The 27,297-nt window shown below is 39.2% G+C and overlaps 1 protein-coding gene across 1 annotated transcript in view; it reads left to right on the top strand.

The window, feature by feature from the left end:
- LOC138259631 (sprouty-related, EVH1 domain-containing protein 2-like) overlaps positions 1–24,743 on the top strand; it is a 229,508-nt gene extending 204,765 nt beyond the window's left edge. The window contains exon 7 of the mRNA XM_069207482.1: positions 18,135–24,743. Coding sequence (XP_069063583.1) covers positions 18,135–18,145 — 11 coding nt within the window. The 3' untranslated portion in view covers positions 18,146–24,743. The remainder of the gene's footprint in view (positions 1–18,134) is intronic.
- The last annotated feature ends 2,554 nt before the right edge of the window (positions 24,744–27,297 follow it).

Below are 27,297 nucleotides of genomic sequence, written 5' to 3'. Positions count from 1 at the left end.
GAGAAGACACGAAAAAGCTATGGAGATCGCACATTGTAAATATAAATAAGACGAGGATGAGTCTTAAAAATCACAAATCCCCACCTGAGGCTGGTGATAAAAGTGACTGTCAGGCCAGTGTGTGTTTTGCCGAGAGAAATTTTTAAGTGTAAAACGAGCCACTCCGAAGCTACAACCACTGACTGTTTCCTAACATCTGTTCAGGCATAGGCGAATTGTTGGTTGACCTGTGCCTGATCTAAACAGGAAGCTTCAATGCTCTGGTGTGGGGAAATCTTTATTTTAAATGTGGAATATAATATATTATAATATATATAAACGTAAATTATTTTGTCCCGGTAGTTGAAAAGAAGCCTTCAGAGAAATGCATTCTTCATAGATCTTTCTTGGAATATGCCTTTCCTTACCATTGCTCCCTCCATGCACTTCCCTCTATCTAGTGTACATGCACAATAAGGTCGTTTGATGCATCACTTTACAAACTATGTATATTTTACTTTGTCTTTCGAAAGAGAGCTCATAGTCCTAAAACAGCTTCATGTTTGAAAAGAAATACTCTGATGACGTAAACCACAGAAACAGACGTTAGGGAGTGTCCAACCGCAACTGTTTGCATAGTGGCAAAGTTCTCACAGGTGGACCGCTAGAACCTGCAGCAGTGTCTCCCTTGAGGCACCGATAGGTGGCAGTACATCCCGCCCAGATATGGTTGCTACCCAAAATTTTGTATGCTTCTTCTGGATTTCAGTCTGCACTTGACACTAAGGCCTCATGTTTATTGGGCTCTTGCGGATATTGCAGATCATTAACTTTTACAGTGCACTACAAGTTTATCACGTTAGCACCAAGCTTAGGCTCTTATTAAATCCTGGTTACACACATCTGGGTCACCGTATCCTACAGGAGCATTTCCCTTAAGTGACTACCAGGAGCATCAGCCCTGGACATGGTGGGCCTCTAGAACATCCATGTCTGCTCTAACTACAGGCCATTCATGGCAAAGGACCTGTCAGCCCTGCAAACTCATCTACTTTGAGGACACCCCTGAGACACCAACAATAGACTTACACATTCCTCAAGGCATCAGGCAGGGGCTCAATACCTTTCATAAACTAACATCTCTGAAGTCACAGGTGAATAGAACTTGAAGGACCTATACGTGCAAGTATTGATAGTGCAATTATCAATGCAATGTCAGCTGCCACCTGTAGAACCACCTTTGCTATTTTTTCAAAATGTCCCAAAGTTTAATCTCAATGGTTGACATGGATTACCCAAATCCACTACCACGTTTCTCAAAATGTTGTGAAACAGAGGCATTATCTTCCTTTCAGTTTAGACACTCATGTCATTAAGAGTAGGAGGTGTATTTTAGAAAAGGAGAAGGTTGGCCATCTAATAACCGTCTAACATTTGACAAGTATAGAGTTATATCAAACCTGATAAGTCCCAACAAGCAACGAAGAATTCCTCTTTTTTGGGTAGGTTAGTTCTAAAACGTATTTCTGTGCGGACTGTTTTTGACAAAGATCACAGGGTATGGGACCTCGAATCTACTGAAAGTAAGCCAACATATGTATAGCATAAATATAGGAAACAGCCACAAGACACAGAACATCCTTGATTGTGTCCATGTTGATTTACAGTGAACGGTTGTGATTAGATCTGAGCTTAATATTAAACACAATAATCAAAGATGTGATGCTGAACCTGTTAAGATCTGTTGCAGTTTGGGGAGTTTCACTCAGAACTGGACGAGATTTCTTCTTTCTTTTACAATGCTATGAGGGTTGGGTAGGTCCCCGCTTTCTCTACACTTTCTGATTTCAACAAACACCACCTGTTTTACAATAGCAGTATCACCTCTTAAGCTGATATTCTACAGGATGACATTTATGCAGATGAAACACAGATTTTTTAGTTGACATCCAGCTCTCAATAGATGCCCACTTTTTACTAACAGCCTGACAGAGATCTTGGTCAAAGACAGAAGGCTATTCCCCTTAGTCGTTGGTTGTCAGAGTTCAGAAAGTGGTAATAAATGGACCTCTGACAATCAGATATGCATCCAAATGTAGGAGCTGTGACCATCAGGAGGTGGGGGGTGGGGGGGATTTATTTACACATAGAGAGATCTGCAATGAGAATGGGTGTATGCTTAGTAGTTGGGGATTTACCGTTAGAAAAAAGGGCTCTCAGAGAGGCTGCACTTTTAGCCACCTGAATGGAGGTTGCCTGAAGATTAGCATATGACCAGCAGACATATGATGTTGCAAATGTTCTTGTATTTTTCTGATACAAGCTGGAGGTGTTCTTCACAACTTAGATCTGGTATTGAAAGATGAAGGATTATTCAAAGATTGGAGCTATGACTACCATCAGAATTGGAGGACTGCCCAGTGCTGTATCTCTGACGATTAGAGATGGAAGCTTTTTCAGTGATTGGATCTTTTGCAATCAGAGAAAGTGATGTATCTAAAGCCAGGTAGTATGACCAGGTAGAGGAACTAGTTCAAAGACTGGAATATTGGAGCTAAGGGATCAGACCCTGTCCAAACTAAACGATGTGGGTATCAGCAGTGAATATTCGTTCAGAGGATAGAGTGCTAATTATCATAGATGGTTTGTTCAAAAGGGATAACGTTTTTTGCCATCAAAGGGAGCTGACCTGCCAAAAGACTGGAATTGTAGCCTTTATAAATGAGAACTTGTGGAAAGGGTTGAACCAGAGATGAATGACTGTTCACAGACTACAGCTTTCGTCTTCAGAGATGGGGCCTGCCTAAAGCTGGACATCAGATCAGCAGTGGTAAATGTTTTTTTCCAAAGTCATAAGGTGTAGCCATTAGAGAAGTAAGACTGCCCATTTGGTATTTTGCGTTCACGCAGGATGAGATCTTGCCCAATGAAGGGAACTTTGGTTATCATAGACAGGGACCTTACTGAAGGCTCAGCTATTACTCACTGCGTGTTATTTGTTCTCCAAAGTCTAGCGCAATGGGAGATGGGGACATTATAAAAAGCTGAAAATTTGGCAGTCAGGATGGACTCCCCAAAGTCAGAATCTTTTGGGATCTACGAGATAAAGATAGGGGTTGGCTAAAATGTGGGTTTGGTTGTCAGAGATGGCACACGCCTGTGACTGAGCAAGTTGATCATTAGAGATTGAGGTGAGATGTCTATAAAATGTTGAAAAAGGAAGATGTCTGATCACAGATGGGGCAAGTTTAAAAGTTGGTTCTTTCAGAGTAGGAGATGAAGAGTAGTTCAACCTCTGAAACATTTCTTTCATCATTTGAGATATACACAAGTCCACAGCCTGGGAATCTATTAGAGATGGATTCCTATTGAAAGGATGCATCTTTTGTTATCACAAAAGGCGATTGCATAAAGGCTGTTATTTGTGACAAAACTGTGTTGCTTCACAGTTAGCCATGAAGATCATGTATGCATTAGGGTTATGCTAAAGTCTCCAGGTATGGGTCCGCACCAGTATAAAAACAGCTTTTTTGTGGGCTTTTGGCCTATTTTATTTCAGAGCCAAAATATACATGTAATGAAAATCATAAATACTGTCGTGTTAGTAAACCATGCTCTTGCTACCATCTCCTGCCATTGCCACAACAAAGTTTTGGAATAGTCGCTCAGATCACCAGGTCTGTATGACATCGTAGGTTTTTCAGATGAGCTCTAAAGACAAAACTCATGTGGGCTCCTAGAAGAACAATACAAGTGGAAGGTTGAAATGACTGCAGTGAGTCAAACAAATGCCAGACTTGCCTTCAAACAAATGCCAGACTTGCCTGTGGCACTCTGTGCAAAAGCCAAATCAGTCTATTAGAGGCATTGGCATATTGGGAATCATCCCAGTTTACTTCTGAGAACCTAGAATTTCAGAAAGGCTCCAGTATTTGCCTGACTTCTGAAGGCCCTGAAACTATTTGAGTTTATGTTGGTACTATAAGAACGCCCAAGCCAATAAGTAAATTATGCTCCTAATCGAGACAAATGTTTATCATAGGCCATTATTGATGTAAAATGCTTTACTCAAATCTGCAACATCCTTTACAGTCAGTCTGTAGATGTATGTTGTCAAAGCCTGAGTGAGTCTTCGATATGCCCATCACTTCAGGGGATCTAATTAACACAGGTTCAATAAGGGTAAGATGGCCTTCACAAAGCCAATATAGAGTTATATTGGCCAATATGATAAGTAGAGTAGCTGGGGACCAAAGATTTTCTTAAGAGCCCACCGCAGAGCTGCTGAATGTTGTGGTTGCAGACTGCCAAGACTGACTAATTTTGACTACTTCTGAACACCGTAGCTTTGTAAGTTATTGTTCATCCATGCTTTCTCCCATTGTTGCTGTTTTCCTGTCTTTCTCTTCCTTCTCCTCTTCTGCCTTTCTGTCTCTTGCTTTGGATCAGCCTGATGATGAAAACTAAGTCTTAGGGCCATATGTACGAACACTTTTTCCCATAGACACAGAATGGGTAAAAACCTTTGCTACATCTGGCCCTTAATCTCTAGAAATAAGTGCTGGTGTATACCACCTTCAATCATGGGCAATAAATTAAGAACCGGTGAAGGCAGCGCTTTTCAAGCCATCCTCCTCTCATGTGCTCGAAAAGCTTAGTAGTTCTGTATTTTGGAAGCAAAACTGAACCCTGTATTTTCTAATCTCTAATCTTGAGAGACAATGGCATCAGGAGTATAGTTAAAAATGTGAAAAGTTGATTACCAGAATTATCTGTCTACATTAAACATGGTACCTCTGTGGTGTTGATCCGAATAACCTTTTTGAAAATAATTCGCATAGTAAACTAAATAAATTTCGCACGTCTTATATCGCTAAACTAGTAATGATAAGCTAGATAGTAAGCAGAAGAATTAGGGCAATACTTTTAAATGGGAAATCAGTTCAAATAAGCTACATAATAAGAAAAATATTTTGCAGCAGGACGTTCCTGAAGAACCTTTTCAAATAAGCTAAATATTTTATATCAGGATTCTACTGTGAAACGGGAAATAAGCTGCAAAGTAGGCACACATTCCAGGGAATAGAATATTACTACAAACCTGTTGAAATAAGCTAAATCCAAAGTAATATATTTTTCAAGCGAAGCTTTGTACAAGTAAATAAATAAACTATTAAGTAAACTGTTGTGTACAAAGCACTGTTTATCTTACTTCATCTAAAAAGGGGAAGGAGCATAGAAACATATGTGGTACGACTCTGGTCTCCTGTCAAAGTCATGCTCTGCAAGGGACTTTTAACTTATGTTCTCAAGCCACTAGTCTTGGACTACCCAAACAGTGAATGAGGTTGCCAAAAACACCAAAATGACCAAAACAGAATATTCTAGTGGGTCATATTGGAAAACCCTAACCCTAGCACCTGCTCTTTGGTGGATCTTACAAAGCGCAAAAACAGGGAACAGTTCCATTGCTCTGTTTGTCAGGGTGAATGGTTCCATTTTGCACACCCCTGTTGAGCAGAACACTACAAAAGCAGTTTCTTGCTTATTGGAAATACACTGTAGCATTCCATGCACATCTTATCAAATTCTTCAAGGAGACCTTTGCAGACCATCACCACTAGGGCACTACCTTGAGATTTAAATTTTGAGATGTGAGTTCTCCTTTAACTCAGTTTTCATTCCTTTTACTCCAATCCTATTCATAAATCCTCATTCTAATTGCAAACCCAGTACTAATCTCATTCCCAATATAAATCCTAATCCTCATCCCAGTTCTAATCTAAGAAAAGGGAAGACTCAAGGGAAATATAATGAGTCACAGGTAGTTTGCAACTGTAATATTTTACCTTGACAACCTTGTACCAAATGGCCCAAGGTTTGGATATTAACCTGGGTAATGGAGAGTTGCAACCTACTTCAAATACTTTACATAACATATTAATTCAACATATTCATTCAACAATACATCTAGGCAGCTGTTAAATACCATGAAAGAACATGCTCATGATCTTTAAACATTGAGAGAGAGAATTATAGCTGTTTCTGTTTTTTACAACAAGGTTTAATCATAATTATTTTAACTTAACAGACATTCACTTTCGTGCTGAGGGAAATTTATTAAAGAGACTTATTGGGTAGAGACTGCAGTGTTACCTGTGATGCATGTGGGCCAAACTTAAACATATTACAGGATCTGTGCATATGGTGAAGCAGACCTGTAAACAAATATATGTGTACTTTCAAAACATAATTATGTGTGCCTTGATCATAAAGGAAATTGTTAAGTTATCTCCCATAATGCTGGCCACAACTATGCCTATCTCAATTCAAGCCCACCCATACAACAATGTGACCTACCCTCTCCATTGGAATGAATCTTTAGCTTAACTGGTTAAGGTGTTTCCTGCTCAACATACAAGCTCAGAATTCCCTCTCTGTGGAAGGAATTCTCTCATTATGGATGTATACTAGTGCATAAAACACAGGACGCAAAAGTAGTGGAGTTTGTTAAGTCAGTAAGCTAGTTACGTGGTTTCGGCTGTGGCCAGTGAGCCTTAGGTTCCTTCTTTAATTTTTAGAGAGGCAATAAAAGTTTTAGGTTTTGAGGTAGACCTTTTCCGATCCTGAAAGCATAGAGAGAGAATGCCTATCACCCGGTTCATTTCTTTTCTTAGCGTCTGGATATCCAGATTAGCAAGTGCGTAGCTGCAGGGGGGGAGATGGACTATTCATCAGCGAATGAGTCTTGTTTTATTAAATAAATTGCTTTGCCCATAATGCATTGTATTTTGACATGGATGTGGACTCTGAAGTAGAACCAACACAGCTCCTGTTTGGGTCAAATAAATGTGTTTGAGCTCCTTTGTTCACCAGCATGCACAAATGAGTTGTAGGTGAATAGTTCAGGACTGACAACAGAGTCCGCAATGATCTGGTGTGAGTTGGTCAACCTACTTTGACATAGGCATGTGCACGTTGAAATTTCTCAACTTCTGACAGGCAGATGAGTATCCTTTTCTTTCCATTTGGTAAAAGCATTTTTCTGGGAGGCAGGAAGGGGTGAGAAGGGGAGAATGAAAGAAGATGGCATGTGTTCCATGTCTCCTCGAGCCATAACCACACAGTTATTAGTGGCACCATTATCAAAAAGAGACAAATCATCCTCCTGTTTCCAATGCCAATGGTAGCAATGCAAAGAAGCACTTAAAAGCATAAAAAGGGCACCAACTGGCTACATCCACAGATATGTACACTTTTTCCATAGATTAGTTTAGCAGAGCCAGTAAGCTGATTCACAACCAGAGACTACTGCTTTGGAGGAAGGATAGTATTTTAAAGGAACAACAGTCCCTACAAAAGCATAGTTAATCTCAAATCATGTCAATGAATTTAATTATGGCACAATGTCAAAATCTCAGTTTAAAATAACATATTTATTGAAAATCCAAGATAGTGGGTAGTTCCAAAGAAAGATTTTAACTTTTGTACTCAGGCGTTTTCCATATGACATTTATAAACAATATTCCATGAATGTCACCATACACAAAACCACAAACCACCCCTATCAACTTACATATGCAATAAAGAGTCAGAGTGCAGGGTCGACCTCATTTCAATCCTCTAACAATGTAAGGATCATAATCAGGACATTTCAAATTCAACGCCTGAGGTTCAACTTATCAAACAAACACAGGCACAAATAAAAGAACAAGAAGAATACAAAAGAGAAAATAGAAAAAAAGAAAGAAAACAAAGTAGGTTAATTGGTACCAAAAGTAAAAACATGGAACAGATAATATTGCTAATTCCTCTAAAAAGAGGAGAGCAGAGATGCCCATAATCCTTTTTTCATGATTTGAATAGTAGGTGCCAGTATAGCATTGTAATAATGCACAATGATACACATTACAAACTGAACATGGAATCACATGGAATCACTGCTAAAGACTCGTTTACCTGGAGAAGCTATCCAATCTCATATTGAAATAATTAACTGTTAAATCCCCTCGCTCGCCAATGGATAGTGCAATCGAAAAATACAGAAACTGCCCAGGATAGGTTGGAAAGGGGAACACAAAGTTTTGCGCTCTATGTCCGTCACCTTACATACAAAAAGGCAACAAATTAATTTGGTATATAAAACTGCATAAACACAAACACATGACGTAAATTGAAGGGATCAGTTTATCAAGTCATCAAGTTTTTTTATTGTTTAAAATTCTTGAGCTGGTCTCTCAAGTAGTCGAATTTTTAATAAAGAAACATTAGTGGCATATTTTTAAATAGCATGTCATTAGGAGTGCAGTTATCACTTGAGTTTCTTAAATTTAATGCGCAATCCTAAATGTACTACACTTATAGTTAATCTCCATCTCTCTGCCCCACATTTCACGCTTGTTCCCAACTTTGTCTGACTCATCTGCTCCTGTGGGTAAGCTTTCTTGCGCCCTAGTTCTCTGTGAAGTCTCCAACTGCATTCAAAGTTCTTTTTGTTATTGTTGAGAAATCAATATTTGAAGTCAATTTTGCAGATGCTGACACAGTTGCCCCCAAGAATGTAAATTTGTTTACCTTCTCGATAAAAACGTTAATTTCATGAAGCAGGCTGAGGGCCATATAACATACTCTTTAACATCTATGGATTTATTATAATTCACCACTTTTAAAGTACACTGAGATGTTGTGGTTAGTAAGGCTTGAACTACACTATCTGTTCTTGCTACATGCAGTCATAAGCGTACAACAGCACCTCGCTGTTGCTCGCCCTAGGTCCATCAAAAGTAACTCTCTGCAAACTACCATCAGGCTATTTATATGTAGGTTAAAGTGTATGTAAACATCTTTGTTGCACACCAGATTTACTTTTCCAGAAACTAAAGATTCTGAAAGCTAGAAAACATGAGCATTCAGATTAGACTGCCCAGGTGAGAATTCACACCAAACGACCTTAGCCTCCTTCAAAACAGACCTCTACTCAATTGGCTAAAGTCAACAGAAGCTGTGAACAGAAACCTTTCTTCACTTCTGAATAATTCTGAAATAAATCAACAGGATGAGCGTGTGATACACATTTAACAGTCACAAACTCAAACATCCTTGTAATCGAACTAGAATTTATGATTACTCCAGGATTTTGTTTATGTTTTCCTTTAGGGATTCTCGAGGTACATCCACATCTTTATGTCTAAGAAGCCAATTACATTCACTTTCCTTTCATACCATAGAATTAACACACTGTGCTTCCCTGAAAGCAGGAAACCAGGAATTGTACATAACTTGTGTTGCCGAATCTTAAGGAGGTGTGTTGGACCAATACAGAGCTGCATGACTCTTTGTTTTTGTTTAAAATTCAAAAATATAACATTTGACATTAACATTCAATAGCACAGGTTGGACTGTTTCTGACTGGTGCTGTCTGCATTTCTTGCACTGGTTCAGAGAAATTCCAAGTAATATATATTAACTTTAAGCATCTGAAACACAAAGAAATATGTGTTTGGCTCTTTGCTGAGTAAGTGCAGCTTTTAATGACATGGTGCCTGGATTGGACAACGATCTTTAAGATGACTGGAACCCACCATTTTACATAAGTTTTGAGAAGATATTTTGGGATCAGTTTGTTCCAGAAGTTTTTTTCGATATTTAGGGAATGTGTATTTCTTCTTGCAGTTGCTCAATAAGCTACCTATTATTATGCGCTCATTAGACTAAACAAAAACACTGCTCTGTTTCTTTCAAATGTGGCATTTGGGTTATAGATAGTAACTAAGATATCCAAAACTAGGACCCTGGTGGGCTGCCAGCCACATGTAATAAGCAAAGTAAGCATTGTAAAAAGAGCTGGAAGAGATAGCCAGCTACTGCATTTGTATTTTCCTTAATAGAAATGATAGGGACCACTTAGATGTGACATAAAACTAGTGATAAACATTAGGATGTAAACCCAGAAGGAAATGTTGGAAACCAGATCCACACTAAAGTCAGTGGTTTGAAGTTCGTTTTCCCAGGCAGTTAGATACTGATGTTTCCAAGTACAGCAAGCCTTCATGTATTCTTCACTAGAAAGTTTAAGCTTGAAAGCACGCTTATCTATCAAGCACTCAAGAACCCATAGAGAGGTTTCCATGTCCCTGTCACAGGTGTATCCAACGAATGTCATACAAAGGTCAATCAGTGCTTAGTTTTCAGAATAACCACTGATTATAGAAATTATTTTCATTGCCAGAATTTAAGTAAATTGATCCTATGTGGATATCCTGAAAATATGTGTTGGACTTGGTGCTCCATCACATGTGTTTGACATCTCACCCGAAGATATAACCAGGAGTCATCAGTGTATCAAGAAAGGAATAGGATGCTTATTCAGGCAATCTCCTAGAACACTTAACTGGAGTCCGCTTCACAAGCAGGCGTTTGTGCCAACTCAATCAAAAGATGGGAAATTAGTCCAAACATGGGCCTGTCCCTACTCCACACTCTTTTGTAAATCATCCTCTGTCTCTTGGAAAAAAAAAAAATTTCACTTCCTTTGAAAAAAAAATAAAGGGCATCTTTCAGAGGTGTTTTTATTAAACACATCACGTGTGATAGTTATGTGTAATAATTTGAAGAGCAGAATCATACCTCAGAACATATATATATATATACAGTATAGATGTATATATAAGCATAGATAAATTTGTACATGGGGACAGCTTACCTCAGGGAAACATAAAATTCTAATTTGAGGTATCAGAGATTGGAAAGATTGGAATCACCTGTACGGAGATTTGCTTACCGTTTTTTTGGATATGATAAGTAGTACAGAGGAGTCCCAGAATATAAAGTAGTATCACAATATTCAGTTACTCCCAAAAGTTGATTTTTACTATTGCAGGTTAAGTTTGCAGTAGCATAAATATTTTTTGAATTATCCTTCTTGTCTGTTGGCAATTACTGTCGCAATGAGGTATGGTGTGTATATATACAACATATGAAATTGTGGACTGCTTGCTATCCACAAAGCAAGGTAGTTCTAAGTGTATCAATGAAAACAAGAGCAAAGTGCCTATTGTCTCTTCCGACCAGCTAGGAATCCAGGCATGAAGGCATAAGAGTAGCGAATAATGAAAGAATCTACAATTTCGAGAGAATGCCCTTAATCCCCACATCCCCAGCCAAACACCAATGAAGGATTGAGAATAGGAGAGCACTGGGAGACACACATATAACATGAACAATATGTGATGTCTCCTGCCACTATCTACCTCCTCTCTTAATGCTTTATCACACCCACCATGAAAACAACTGATTTGCTGTCAATCCCCTCTCCACTCCTCATAGTTCTTCCACAAACCGATAAAAATCCTGTTGTTCTATGATCAAGCCACATCCCCCTGAATTCTGATATTCCAAAAAGAAAAAGACACTTTAGTCACGATTATCAGTGGGACGAATTTAGGTATGTGGCAGAAAATTATGAATCTTACTGGTATGCCCATTCCCAAATCTGGTTATTCGGTTATTCTGAGTTTTACCCCTTGAGGGAATCAATATGTGGACCAGGAACTACCATGTACAAATCGACATGCAAAGTCCCCATTTTGGGGACAAATCATCTCCTATTTACCTCCTGCTCTAAGCAGTGTCCGGAGGTAGGGCAGGTTGAAGGGGTAAGTGTTTCGTGCTGCCGCCATTCCTCAGATGTATATGAGAATGGTGACCCTAAAATAAGAGTATATTCCAAAAAGACGTTACTCCTTTTAATTGTTGGCTTGTGGCTCCCATTCAGTGGCTTGAAGTAAACAATTGTGTTGACAGAGATGGTCACCCTGTTTTTCCACTCAGTGCAAGAGTATAATGGTGGTATGTATCGGAGGTTGCTGAAAGCCAAGGATAGGGGCCCCTACCTTCTAGAGCAGGCAGAGAGGTTAAAGTAGGCATGCAGGATAGGTAGTTACGTACTGTGGTCAAGTTAACCTTAATTATGGATGATGAATAGGGCTTAATTTCATTAAACGGTTCTATAGCTTATAAGGAACATTAGAATGTTTCTGAAAGTAAGTCATAAAATGCCACACGTAACACCTAATCACCTTTTTAAAGTCTAAATACCTTCTTCTCTACATGTTATTTGTAAATGGGACTCACACCAAAAGCTGATGGAAGTCGAAGTTGGGATGGGTGAGGTGAGGTTGAGGTGGCAGGCTTCATCACAATGGTTAATGGTTTTAAATTCTGATAGCAAACTGAGGGTCCACAGCCACTGGAATTTGGAGTAGTGTAATGCGCGCACAGGGAGAGGATGCAGATTTAGGATTACACTGAACACTGGATGCAGGGTGCTCCACAGGCTCTAAAAATGGAAATGTTTTTTTTTTTTTTATCCAGTCAGTTAATTGAAGTTTTTGACTTCATGGTTCATATTTTAGGAGGTCTTTTGGCTGTTTTTTATTTTACAACATTGAAAGGAGCTTAAACAAAGAAATAATCCCTGTTCAAATATATATGTGGCAATATCAGACAAACAGCAATAGAACAGTAGTTGTAAACTAGGGTAAAAATCATTGAGAGTTTCTAAGGGTAAAGTCTGATTGTAGCTGTTTTTGAAGAGTCGAGCATTGTTTTCTAAATGTTTAGATCACTGCAGACATGTTAATGGCTATAGTGAGGACACAGACTTAAAGACCAACAATGATTTGAAAGTTGTGGGGTATTTTCTTGGTTTAGGACAGGAGTTTGGTGAATAAACATAGTCTCTCTTTGTCAATTGTAAGCTTTGTGAGTGGGGAGGATATGCAAGTGGGGGCATATTAGACTGGGTGCATTATTTCTTTTACTAGACTTCCGTTTCTAGTGATCTTTATTACCACTAGGAATAATTCAGAAAGTTACAAAGATCCAAGGAAGGTATTTTGGCTAAACCTGGGTGATCTCTGTTCGAGGATTAACTGGTTAACTAGAAATTATTTTGGGCAATAAACCGTCTTGCAAATCCATTTTTCAGGGGAGGGTATTTCACAGTAATACATGTTTTGTTGTGTATAGTGAGGGATATGTTGTTTCCAACTTTGTTATGTAAAGAAAGAGACAAGGGTTCAGTTTTTTGCCGTAAATGTTAAGGGACTGTCTAGGAAAAATGCCATCCTTTGCTTTTAGCTTCTAGTGCCTTCCATGCAGCTGTTTCTGGGGCGTTCCTGAGACATTTCAATACGAAAGGCAGGGATTGAGGCGTCTTGGCAAACATTTGTAAGCATTAGTGTTTGGCTATGTGAAGTCACTCTGAGTGTTACCCTGGAGAGAGATAATTCACACATTTTATGAGGTAACAAGGCTCTCTTTTGTTAACAAGTAGGGCATCAACTTTTGTTTCGACTAGATTATAAGCGTGTAAATTGAAGAGGCATGATCAGCCATTTTGAGAAAACTAGGTCTAAAATAATCTGGTTTGTTGTTCTGGTTTCTTCAAAAGTTGTTAGACATGAATGTGGGGAAAATATTTTAAAAACATGGCATGTTGATCTTAAGATTCTATCTACATGTTGACAGACACTAAGAGCAGTAGATTTCCAGTGGATAAATCCTAGGAGTAATTCTGTATGGAAAAGCAGAACTTTTGTCCTTAAGTCAATCGGCAGTAAAATAGAAATATTCTAAAAACATCAACATTTTTAAGGGATTTCTCAAATATAGGTCTATATCAAATGCCAAAAGGGAGGAGCTACATTTTCAAATTACAGGTTGGTGTATAAATTATAGGCATCTCTCCCTCTTTATATTCCTGTCAATGGCAAGGAAAAAAGAGCAGTGACATGGGACGCAGTGTTATATAATGTTATACAGTGTTATATACTTACATAAGGGAGTAGGGATTAGTTAAAAAAAATGCATGGATTCAAAACCAGTTCACAACCTAGTATAGGTTGTGGCTTAAAACAGACCAAGAATTCATTGAAATAGTTCAGCCTTAGGTTACAAGTACACGTGGAGACATATGTAAAAGACTATCCTGTGGATAAAAATGGCATTTTAATATCCCGCAATATCAAGGCCAAAATGACTGGGTGTATGCAAAAACACTGGGGTGAAACATGTTTGCTTATTTGGAGGAGAGAAACCAATTCTGCTTTCACCTCATTGAATTCTGAACTTTAAAAACAGCAGTGCATGAAGACATACTGTACCTCACACATTAAATATATGTGAACATCCTAGCAGACTATGTAGTGCCCTGTCCTTTGTGGAGAGCTGCTTCTTCCCACTGGGCATATCTATAACACAAACAACACTCTAAGGGCCTGATTCAGATGTTGGAGGTAACAGTCCTGCTGTTGAGCTTTCAAGTGAAAACCCGTCCACCACTGTGATTGTCTGCCTGCCATATTTAGATGTTGGCAGTCCCATAGGCAAAAGCCCACATTCAAACTGCGGTCTTTACCAAGAAACACTGCCTGTGTCGATGGAAGGATAGGGAAAAGTGGCTGCTGGTAGGACCCCAGCCACCCTGCCCACCATACATATTTGGATGTACCTTACTGCAAGTAAAAAGTGGCGGTCCGACCTCCACTTCTGAGTTGGTGAATTAGGGGGAAAAGGGGTGAAAACTCGCCTTCTTCCCCGATTCCACCTCTGTTTTCGACTGGTCACAACTGGTACAACACTTGCAGTTGCTGATGATACCAACCCAAAGAGAGAACGCAACGCCCCCCCCCCCCCCTTGGACTTAAAGGTAGGGACACTGCATTTCCACAGTACATTTGGTGGGCACTGCACGGGAAGTCAGGACCAGTGTAGGCATATACTCGTCTCTGTAATTTCTTAAAAATCACTGTGACATCTATATGTTGGGGAGACAATTAGACAACCTGCATATTGCACACATACACACGTCATTGTGGTGTCATTATTTATTGGTAAATGAACACTGGCACCACAACGATGGTACAGTCACACTTGACAATGGTGTCCTTATGGACTCATTGCAAGGGGATCTGTACTGGTAGGTTTGTGCTATCTGTTGTGTATGTGTGTGTGTGTGTGTGTGTGTGGATTGGCTGGTTCAGGTGGAGGAAGCTGGAGTGAGTGATGTGGTTGTGTCTGTATGTGTATCATCTGCATGTGAGATTGATGTTGTTGTGCATGTCGTGGTGCTGTGTGACACATTTAGATGAATGTTGTGTGGCGAACATTCTGGTGATGTGTGCAGTTGTGCTTGTGTGTGAGTTTGTATGTGTAGATGAGTGTGCAGTTGTGTTGGTTGTTGTGGTTGTGTCGTGTGTGGGTTCAGTGTCAATGGTGTGTGTGTGTTGTGTCATGGATGTATGTCAATGTGTGTTTTCAGCACGTATGAGTTGTGTTGTGTTGGACTGGTGAAGGAATTTTGTGTGTTTGTGGTGTGTTGTGTAGTGTGTAGTGCAGGGGGACACCTATGGCTAAGGTACAGAGTGTGTTTGTCACATACATCTATTGCATAGCCCATGCCATTGTACAAAGTCCATTGACTCCCACCGCCGTGTGTCTGAATACGGCGGACGGAACACCATTGACTTGACGGTGTTCTCAGGGCCACCGCCGACGAGGCTTGACAGTAACACCATCAAGATCTAAATCAGGCCCTAATCTCAAATTTCCTAAGAAGTATGTTTTCTAGCTGCTCTGAGACAAGCAGCAACTCTCCACTCAATGATATTTTCTCCTAGGGCAAAAAGCCCACTTCATTTGCAGCCGAAAGGCAGGGAAGATGATAAACACATAAACAAAAATAAATCATCTATAAATTTGTTGAATGTTAAACATTCAGCTGTTTTTACTTAATCGAGATACCATATTTTCTGGCACATTTCCCCTCATTGATGCAGATTTCTGATTTTAGGAGCATAAACTTAGGGCCATAGCAAGTTAAAATGATAACATTTCACAAGACCAGTAGTGGCCTGCTTGGTAAATTACACCCCGTGTTAACAAACAGCATCGGTGGGGACCTATACTCAATTATTTGCATTTCTTATGGTAAAAAAACGCCACTGAGAAAAACATGTTATAGGTAAGCACTTCATAACTGTCTTCCTCTCCCATCTTAGAGCTTGTCCGAGAACCAAACTTAGCCCCTGCAAAAAAAACATATATCCCAACCACACATTGTTCAGACAGGTAGTCACAAAAAGAACTTTGACTGCAGGATAATTACTACTTTGAGAACATTGAGTTCAATCAGTATAATTTGAAGCACTAGTTCTTAAGTGAATTGCCTAAAATCCATACATTTCTAAGGACTTCTAAAGAGGAACAAATGAAATATCCAATACGTCAGGGTCTGCCACATTACTTAGGAATGCCATTTCTCCTTAGCAGGAAACCATGCTATTGGCATGTATGAAAGCTGTACCCAATAGAAAGCACTCAGGCACAACAAACAAATTTACTTGTCCACAGGAGAAGCCACGCCTATTTGATTTACTGCCTTAAGAAATAGCAATCAGAGCACTTATGGCAGGAGAAATAACATTACTTTAAATACTTTGCTAATATCTGGCCAGTTCTGTCCACAACGGCAAACACTGTTCCTGTACCAGTTAATTCCAATATAAACATCAGTACTATTTCATTAAATGCCAAGGTGTTGCTAGTACATACCAGGCATATCACAAACAGAATAAGTGTTGTTTACCCCCCAGGTTCCAACAATTATATTCTAAGGTCCTGCTGAAAACATACAATAGTGCCTCTAATAACTGAATGCTCAAAGTGTCAGGCTGCCACAGGTGTGGTTGAGGTATACTATAGTTATGTTCAATCTGCCAGCCTTCCACAAGTTATCAGTGATGGTCAATTAGGCCAAAGGTACACACTGTGTCAGTGGTGTGTGCGTGGAGGGCAGGGTCGTTGTCCGAGCTCAGGATACCAGGACTGTTTCTTAAGATGCTAAGAGAGGTGAAGGTTACCTTAGCCCCGCAGGTTACCAAACTAACAGGCTGAGGCCTCAATGAGAAGAATTAGCCAACATATAACAGATCCTGAAAAGATTCCCCACTGCATAAAGTACACACTCGCGTACCACTACTGCCTTCCCAGGGTGTAATTCAGAAATTCTCATACAAGTATCCACACTGAGGGCCAGATGTAGCAAAGGCTTTTACCCATTCTGTGTCTATGGGAAAAAGTGTTCGTACATATGGCGCTAATAGAGATCATATAAATCACATTGAGTCATGCCAATTTCTGTTCCACGCTGCAACTGTAGGGAAAGGCAAATTCTCCTTCCCTCTCATTCCCTCTGATCCCTCTCCTTTTTCTCATCATCTTTGTTCAAGATGTAGGCTTTAGGAGGAAATGAAATGCGGAAGAGCAGTGGCTTCTGAGGGATTCTGCATACTAAGTTAGCAGGACCACAGTTTTACCTCTTCCCTCCCGTCCACTCATTAAGTACTGAATGCTACAGCAGCCCCTGGTTACACTCAGCCTCATTGGCAGCAGCAAGGGTATAACGTGCTGAGGCACCAGGCCCAGGGCCTGAGGGTTAAGTGAACCCTGATAACTGCTGTATTTTACCACAGACACACCAGTAAAATGGGGCATTTTCCTTGCTTGCACCAAAGCCCATGGCAGCCTGGCTGGGAAGCGTTTAAGAATATTACACTGGGGAAAGTGAGAGAAATGTAGACAAGATGAGCAGACAGGGGATGCTGGGAAAACAGCAAAGACCAGAGGGATAAAAGTAAAGTCAGTTTACAAAAAAAAAATACGAATTTTTTAAAACTTCCCTCTGTGAGCGCTCAGATCATCTTTTGATCCCTTAATCGAAGCCACAATGCTTCACAATTCTGCATTATTATTTATTTGTTCGACTCCCGCTTATCCATTGCACTGCTGTCAGCCTCGAGAGGATGTCAGTTCAGAAGTCTTCCTTACTGCAAAGATGTTCGTAGTTTGGCAAACATATGGCGGTTTTATTTTAACATATGTATGCAGAAAATTTAGTTGACCAACCTGTGCCTTCGCTGAACACCATCACAAAATACTCCTGCACATAACTGTAAAATAAAGCCCTCTCATCTTTGCGTCATCAGCACCATAACTTCCACTTCATCCTCCCAGCATCTCACCCATCCCGTCCTCTACGTGCCCTTGATTTGCCATGTCTGCTTACACCCACCTTTCTTTCTTTTCTGTTTCAGGGCAAGTGTAAAAAACACCCGTAGATCCTTACGTTCGGAAATAACTCCAATTCTGGGGACGCAAAACAATAAAAACAAAAACGTTTAAAAACACCACTAGTAGTACTTCGGCCACGCCCAGCACCTTTAAAATCAACAACCTCTTGGGACCTGAACACAGCCACCAGCTTATTAGCTTTCTCCTATCTTCTTTTGTCCACATACTAAAGCCCTGAGGTCTGTACATTTTTACATTCTTTTCTACAAATGATTTTTTTAAATTCTTCTATCTTGGACAGAACTCAAAAACAAATATGGACGCCCACCGACAGCTATGCTAGAACTCAGTGAGGCGGCAGCTGGGATTTGTGAAGTCAGCACAGACGCCCACGCCCTGCTCTGTGCTTGTTTTGGTTCTGACAGCAAACGGCTGAGGGCAAGAACGTGGTAAAAGCTTTCAGACGAACAGATTTCCTTTTTTTCTTCCGGACACATCTACACCCAATGGTCAGAGAAGCATTCCGTGCCTTCTTGTTCAATGAACGGCTTCTATGAATCTAGAAAAAAATGGTAATCCCCACTTCAAGGGGACTTCTTACATGTTTGTCAAAATGGATTAAAATGTCTGCTCACCTTCCCGCGGTATGTTTCAGGAATATGGTTTTCGATTGAAATTTATTAAAAATCACAGTTAACCTCTACTCCTGGAAAGAAAAATATACCGCCTACAAGGCATGACATGGTAGTTTGCTCCGATGACCTTCCTTCAAACTTCAGAAATAAACAATGCCATTACAGGTGAACCAATCAGTTCTGGTTTGGGATTTCTTTTCATACAAGCTTAAAGTATTATTTTCAGGATTGTGAAACGTTTCACAAGCATATGTATTGCGTGGAACTCTTTTTCCAGAGAGATCATTTCTAGGCTTGGTTTAGGAATGATATCTAACTTCACCATAACACAGAATCAATGCCCGAAAGAGGGAAAAACACTTTTGACTATGGCTTAATTCCCCTAAAAATACCAAAGTGTGCTCTCAACTGATGGAATTTCATTTTATTTCTAATGGAATGAAATTGTCAGAATTAAAAAAATCGTGCACCACAAAGTGATGATTGGTAGGACAGTTTTCTAAAAAATATTTACAAGACAAAGACTACTTTTAATAGAGAAACATGTTTAAACACACAAGACTATTAATTAAAGGAAAAATGTGCAAGAGTTTTTTAAGGTCGCATACACCCTACAAACACTTTAAATGTTGAAATTTAGGTGTTGCCTGCCTTCTGAATTCCTCAAACATCCTGCTTTTTAAAATTTGTTATCACTTCCATATTAGAGCAATTCTGTGGACTTATTTTTCAACAACATTTTCTCATAGTGGGAAGCAGGAGACACACAATATTTATTGACTATAATTAAGAATGCCATTGTGCTTGCTTTGTCAGAGCTTGCTTGGCATTCATAAGTGTTTCTAAAAGTATTCGACTTTTCAAAGTGATTAGACAGGGTCAAGGAAAAGAAATGTAATGACCAGAAATATCCAATATTACTTGATGCTGAAACTGGGTTTTTCAAAGCTTTTCTGATGTCAATGCAGGCATAAGTTTCATATTAGCATGAGGGCGTATATAGAGTAAGTTAACCTTTGGGTTTTTAGTTCTTAAGTATGTACTCAAAGGATGCATTCTGTCCGCTATCAACATACTTAGTACAAACGAATTTCATGTCTGAAGCATGCTTCTCAATCTCTTTGGAAAGCCACTATGTTTCAAAGTCTCCATACCCAGACCCCCCTGTGAGGCTATTACATGTCTACTATCTATTCTTGTTAGACTGGATGCAAGTGGGAGTGAGATTTCCCATGCGTAACAATATAGTAGACTTGTTGCACAATAGAAAAGCCCAAGGCTATCAGAGCACTATATGTAAACATGACTGCTTACATTGTCATCTTCAACAGGAGTAATCAACCAGTAGTTATAATAGGCTGCTTTAGAATGGGGTCCTAATGTCTCCACTAATATTTGTGGTTTTCTAAGAAATATTAACTCATGCTCTAAGCCTCATGGAATCTATGATGGCTAGGAAGTAGACAATTTATTATAACATTTGCCCTGTTTGGTAATGCCATGGTATCGTTCACCCAGGGTAATCAAGAAGAACAGCTCTTGTTTTTGGTAATTCGACCAGATTGTTACAAGTTCTCACTATTAAAAATGAATAGTAAAAATACAACAAATGATGCAGAGCTCTCTGTCTTTTTTATGTCTTACTAAGCCTAGGTCACCCATATGTATAAAGAGATTTAATTAGGATCAATAAATACTGAAATTTAATTAAGGTCATTTTTAGCAAATTGAATGAGGAAAAAAGACTAATATGAGACAAACTAAATACATATTATTGTCATACAGTAAAATGAATGATAATTCAAAATATGTCTGTTTTGCATTTCAAATGCTGCAGATACAATCCCCAGACTTTTACTTTTTACAGATACAATTACGTTTAAATAGATGACTGAAGGATCACATGGAGGGCTCCTAAAACTGAAAGGTGGGGGGAGACTTTCAAAAGTAATTTTTTAGGCCTCCATCCCGAAGAGACCTCTAGTGTTTAGGTTTTGTCACAGGGCTTGAGCTCAAGTTCTGCAGCTAGAAGTTTGAAGGTCTGCAGTAAACAAGTTGTTGCATTAGGTTGAAGTGAACAAAGAGGAAATATAATTGTGTTATAAGACACTGGGGCAAGCAAGTAGTACCAAAGCTACTGCAGGCTTGAGCATTTGCCTCTGACTTAGCTCTTTTTTCACATTGCAGGAGAAGGTCAAAAGCAAGATTCTTTAAGGAATGAGCTAATTGGTTCATATTTTCATCAATAAAATACTAAATTTGTTTTATGGATGGATTTTCAGGATAGCCACAACAGGAGCAATAGGAACAATTAGCATATTAAGAATATACTAATCAGAATTGATAATGTGCTCCTTGGTTTGTATGTAAATAAAGCAGAGACCTGGCCCTAAAGGACCATAGGTGGGAGGGCAGGACTAGAGAGGATTGACCTTTGAATCTTACATTTTCAAACATATCCAAATTCATATTTTGAATTTCAGAATCAGACGTTATATATTTGCTGTAAATACCCTCCTCTATCTCTTCCAAGAGTCATTCTTTTCAACGTCACTATACCACCTGCTTTGCTTCCCTGCTCTGTGTCTTATCTTTGCTCTCTTCTTTTCAAAAGTCTCTTTTCCATCTCTGCCACCTCTGCTTCATTGCCATAACACTTCTGTGTGCAGGGCCTATGGTGGCAATAAACCATAACCAATCTGCCATTGGTTTTGAAATCCCCTTCTTCCTGTTCTATGATATTTGTGGTTGTAAATGTCAGCATCCGCTTGTGGGCCTTGAAAGAAAGGCAAACCTTGCATTAAGAAACTGTGAGTTTAAGGCCCAGATGTACCAAAGGATTTTACCCATTCTGTGTCTATGGGAAAAAGCTTTCGTACATATGGCCCTAAGTCCCTACTTAACTTTGCGCCGGTTCACAATGGAATGCCTCTTCATATCCCTTGCTTGGTCAGCTGTAAACCTGAACTTACAAGCCGGGCCTGTGGTGCAATATAAACATCAGAACCACTGTATGCCAGTATTATTCATTTGTTTATTTAATATTTATGACATTTGGGGCCTATCCAGCTGTTAGTTCTGTGACAGACAATTAATTTTACTCTGCAGAAACTTTACAGCGTTGCCGTCAAGGTAAAAAGTCTAGCTAAACTATAAAAAAGTCCCAATTCCAAATGAAACTGTAGTAATCTCCCTGCCTTAGTCTCCTCCCCCATGAGGATGTGAACGCTAAATCTTTCTGAAATGAATAGAAAGGTTGAGGTTAAGAGAGCACAGTACTTTTCTTTGCATTTGCCACCTACACAGATTCATTCCTGGATGAATACCTTATGTAAACTCGGTAGTTTCCTTTTCAGTTCATCTTTTCGACGATATCATGTAACATTTCTTGCACTGTGTTGAGTCTTGGTAGGGCAAAAGAAGCTGCAATCCACCATGATAATGAAACAGTAGGTTATGATTTGAAACGTAATGAATTAAGGGCATTAGCACAATCTTGTGGGACTAAGCAAAGGAAAGGCATGTTGTAAAGAAAGCCAGGTTTGACTTCATTTGGGGAGCTGTGAGGATCCCAAACAGCAATATCTGGGGTGCTGCCTGTAAGGACTAAAGTACAGATACTGGAATAATAAGACATAGTATCTATTGGTGCTAACTGTGGTGCTGTCACAGAGCTGTTGGGATCTCTCTAATACTACCAAAGGAGGTGCTTCAAGTAGAGGGACACTGGGCAGAGTACTGTGTGGTGCCCAAGTGTGCTAACTGGGAATCAGGTGAAAACAGTGGACCAGACTGAATTGCTTTGATAAAAGTAGTGGTGTGCAAGTCCTGCAATAGTGCTGGGGGCCTCTGATTAAGACTGAGAGCTGTCAGCAGTGTGGTCTGGGAGGCAACGTGTAAGAACAGCAGGAGAACCTAGGGGTTAAGACAAAGGTGACTTAAGTAGATGCCTACGCTTTATTACGTACAATGAAATGTAAACATCACTGACTTCTGCCTTTCCTTTACGCACTGATAACACTACAAACACTCTTTTACCTCTTCATACTGATGGTCATGTCCTTCACTTAATCAGTAACTGTGGGATGGACAATCCTTGCATCTTCTAAGTAGATGACAGAGAGTAGTCAGGGGCACACAAAGGAGTCATGTGCAGTACCACTTTCCACTGAGCCTAATGTTTGCAAAAGACATTGATGCTGCTGGACATAGAATCCCTGTCCCTCAGACCTATACTTTTGCTCCCATTCAAAAGTGTTCATCTTATTGGAAGCTATCTTCTCTAAAATGGAATAAGAGAGCCAACTAAAGAAACCACTTGCAGGGAGTACTACATGCAAGACTACGGTGCAAGGAAAATACACTGTTTTCAATAGTGAATAAATGATCATCTGAGAGTAATGAAGGTCCATTATATCTTTTGATAGGTAAAATGGCGGCTAGGTATCTTGCAGCTGACCACACGTCATATAGAATCAGCAAGAACTAAAATACAAGGACTGTTGTAGGGGCTGATACTGAAGGGTAGCTGTCTAGCTCACCAAGTCCCAGAATCCACCTTCATACAGAGTCCTAGCATGCACTGATATGATCAAGCAGGGAATGAATGCAAAGTCAATTAAGTGTCATAAACTAAAAGCCAATAATAAAGTCTAATCAGAAAATGACAACAGTCATCTTCCCTAAAAAAAATTTGGAGTTGGGCTATGGCTAACACAATAGCCCATCAAAAGTGAACCCTGAGAACACTCATACTGCACAGTCACACACTGGCTAAGCAAAGAAGTAATGTTAATTTTGACTAATGTCCGAAGTGAATAATGCTGTCATATTAAAGAAGTTGAAACGGTACCCTCAATACTCAAAAATCATTCTAACTGATAAATCCCAGAATGCAGTTTGAAAAGAGCATTTACTAATGTATGGAAGTTCTGCAAAAGCTCCTCCAAAGCTTTTTGATGATAGCCACATTGGCCAAACGGCAAATAACCAGTAAGAATCAAACAATTTATAGTCTGATTGATTTCCATTTTAATAATTAAAGGTGGATATTTTCAGTTCCTAAAGTTATACAAAGACATGGTGTGATTAATTGTTAAAGGCAAACGAAGCGGAGACTGTTAACTTTCAAAATATGTCTCCTAGGAAAATCACATTTCCAAACAAATATATGATTCACAGCAGTACTTCCCCATTCCTAAATTCCAAGAAAGATCCAATATGAATAAATAACTAGGAAAGTGATAAATGATTTGTAAATGAAATCTAATAGCAGATCACTTCAACATGTAACTGCTTTCTGGTCTGCAATTCATAACTTTTTAAAATTAATGTCAAAACACATGGCGCTCTATACTGACAAGCGACCGCTTTGCTCCCACAATTCATTTTCACACCTTGAGCTTGAAAGTAAGCAAGACAAAACAAGCACTACAACATCCAAAAACAAACTGTGGTGGCAGCTAACATTTTTGGAATGGCTCTGACTTTCTTTGATGACCTGGAACTTTTTGGTCTGTTTAAAAATTAATTAAATTTTTTCAACTTTAAAGTGCAATCTTTTACCTTGATCAGTGATGGGAAATAAACAGATTTTTTATTTTATTCAATACAAGGGTCTTTTGGCCTTTGCACTAGGGATTGTGTAATCCTGGAGTCGTGAAAGGATGTGTATTATCACAGTTCGAGAATGTTTTCTTGCTATTTTATATTAAAACAAAGAAAAACTGAAAAAGGTTATTATTAAATATTTTTTTGTGGTTGCAATCTAATTTTTTTCCTGTTAAGTATTTTATCAGATTTGTATATTTAATATTGTGAATTTTCTGTGTAAATGAAGAGGGACTGAGAGAAGGGGTTCTGTTTAAACGTATATGTTGTACATGAAACCTTAAAGAGAAAGTGACTATTTTGTAGCCAAGAGCCCCGTCCGTGTTTCAGCGATTGGAGCACGTTGAGACTGAAACAAGTCCATCCAGCGTTGCGAGAAAAGCGATTAAAAAAGAAAAGAAAAACAATCTTCCTAATGAATGTCTCACTTTACGCAGTGTTTATTGTCACTTGGTAAATACAAATGCTTAAGGATTATGGGTGGCATAGCAGCAGTCAAAAATCTGCTTGAACAGGATATGCTCAAATGTGAACTTGACTAAGCATAAATGGTAATGTGACTCAGAACAAATTTGACTATGACTAAGCAAAAATCTGAATATGACGATATAGATATATGAATGTGACTGAGCATATACTTGAACATGAAAAAGTACCCCCCTTGACCTAAGCCTTATCTGAACATTTCTCAGAATGAACATGAAAATGCTCAGTTCTGAACATGACCAAGCATAATTGTGAATCTCAATTAGCAGGAATCCTAATTTGAGACATTTGTGTCTGATTTAGCGCACACCAGAACCTTGGAATGCACCCTTCTAAACCTAATAGAAAAAAACCTCAGTAAACAAATCCCTGAATTTGATTATATTTATTTGAAACTGTAGGTATGAACCAAAACCATGTAAAGTAGTTAGAATAATATCTCCTGGCTGTCCTTTAAGTGCAACAGTCATGTTTGGGACACTAGAGGTTTACTTTTACCCTTCTAAGGCCCTCCTTATGAACTGACCATAGGTGGGATATTTATTGGACCTGATAAATAACAATCCCAAGTTATTTACTGTGTGTGATAAATAGCACCTTATATGAGTTTTTGCCCTTGGATGAGAAATAACATGCATATTTTTGGTGATTTTCACAACAAAATCCACATGTCCCGGAATTTACCTAGCATTTTCTGCCCTATATATATTATCAGGTTTGGCCTGCTGTAATGTATCCAGGGACACAGCTTTTTATCAAACCCTGCACTTGGTGCAATAAAAGCGGCAAAACTAATAATTCCAATGTGCGTACTAACGAGCATTAACTTAGATATAAAAAAATCATCAGCCACCTTCTAACATGAGACTTAGGAAATTTCTCAGTTGACTACAATTCAATAGCAGTTCAATTTCCCCCGTCTTTAGCTAAAATGTCTTTGTTTTTTCCCTAATTTCAGGACAATATCGTTTTTATTTTAAATATCTTGAACTAATACATTGTAAACTTCCTAATCCGGGTGTAGTGACACCATCATGGTGCAAGGTTGTAGTAAGGTTACCATCCTACTAAAGCTGCCAGACATAGGCCACAGTGATGGCATCAGTGTTAAAGGAGCAGTCCCAAGGTCAGCAGGGTAGTATACTTACGTAATAGCATCACTAAACAAACCACAGTGTTGTCATCAGACTGCTGGAGACGTCCACTGAGGCCTTCAGTGAATCCACTATGTGGCTGCTTCTCTATTCAGGCCCCAATGAAAGGGCTGTCCTATGGTACATCTCTCTCCGTGAAGCCTAGAGTGTTGTCATCATAAACTGACAGTTTCACTACTCGAGGTCATCTTTACATGAGGAAAACAACAATCTCAGTTTTGATGATATACAATGAGCAAAGGTTAATTTATAGATGGAGTGCCAGTGCCCAAATCTCTGCTCAGAAGCCTGCCACTGGTGCTATTAAATAGTGGTGCACCAAGCAGTCTGAATCCACCTGGTGCCTATTTAATACTCTACCAGACACACCCTGCCTCTTAGTCAAACTCATGCAGGTTCCTGTTTTAGCCCTTTTTAACGTTTTTTTTCCCGTCTTTCTCTTTCTCTATATTTCCGCTTTGTGTGTTTAACTCTCACTTGCTCTTTGAAAAGTCTGGTGTTGAAAAATAAGTGCTGGTCCCTAAAAATGAGTGGCAGTGTCTCCACCAGCAACCACTGGCTCAAATTAAGCACTGGCAGTGAGTCATTATTGTGTCACATTTTCACTAGCTGGGCCACAGTGATATCACTGTGTTTGCTTAGCTTTTATGTTTAATCCACAGTGGCTATGCTCATTCGGTGGTATCACCAAGGATACAATGATTGCTGTACAAATAAGGATGGACTCAGGAAAATATACTTGGGCAAGATTGGAGAAAATAACTTTAAAATGGGTTATTTCCTATTGACCACTAACCTCCTTAAACATTGAAAGATTGTTCAAGAAATTGTAGCATTCTTCAGTTCCGAAAAGTAGAATGGACATTTGTCCACAGTATGACAACTATGGGTTCTGAACAAGGCAGAAGATAACATACTAGCCAACCCTACTGATTCATGCGGGAGACTACCGATTTCAAAGCTAGTCTCCTGCCTCAAGATTCCTGCAAGTAAAAACCTAATTCCTATGCAGGCTTTAGCAGACAGGGACAGGTCTTGTATGACTTGGAGCATGCACTGCCATACATGCTCCTGCAGGCCAATGCACAAACATTTTGTCACACTCTCTCTGTCTCCCGGAGAGGTTTCTCTGTTCTTTTTACATGTAAGGAAAAATGTGTATTTGCATTTCTGATATTCGATCCTACAGCAGCACACTTGAAAGTCCTATACATGCCAATAGACCTGATTCAGGCCTCACTAGAAGTCAATGATAGAAATGCATTCTTCTGATTAATTTTTTTATTAAATCTCCCATTTTC

This window comes from Pleurodeles waltl, chromosome 9 (assembly GCF_031143425.1).
Source record: "Pleurodeles waltl isolate 20211129_DDA chromosome 9, aPleWal1.hap1.20221129, whole genome shotgun sequence".
Classification (NCBI taxonomy): domain Eukaryota; kingdom Metazoa; phylum Chordata; class Amphibia; order Caudata; family Salamandridae; genus Pleurodeles; species Pleurodeles waltl.
Note: the sequence above shows the minus strand (reverse complement) of the source record. Positions and strands in the feature narration are given on the sequence as shown.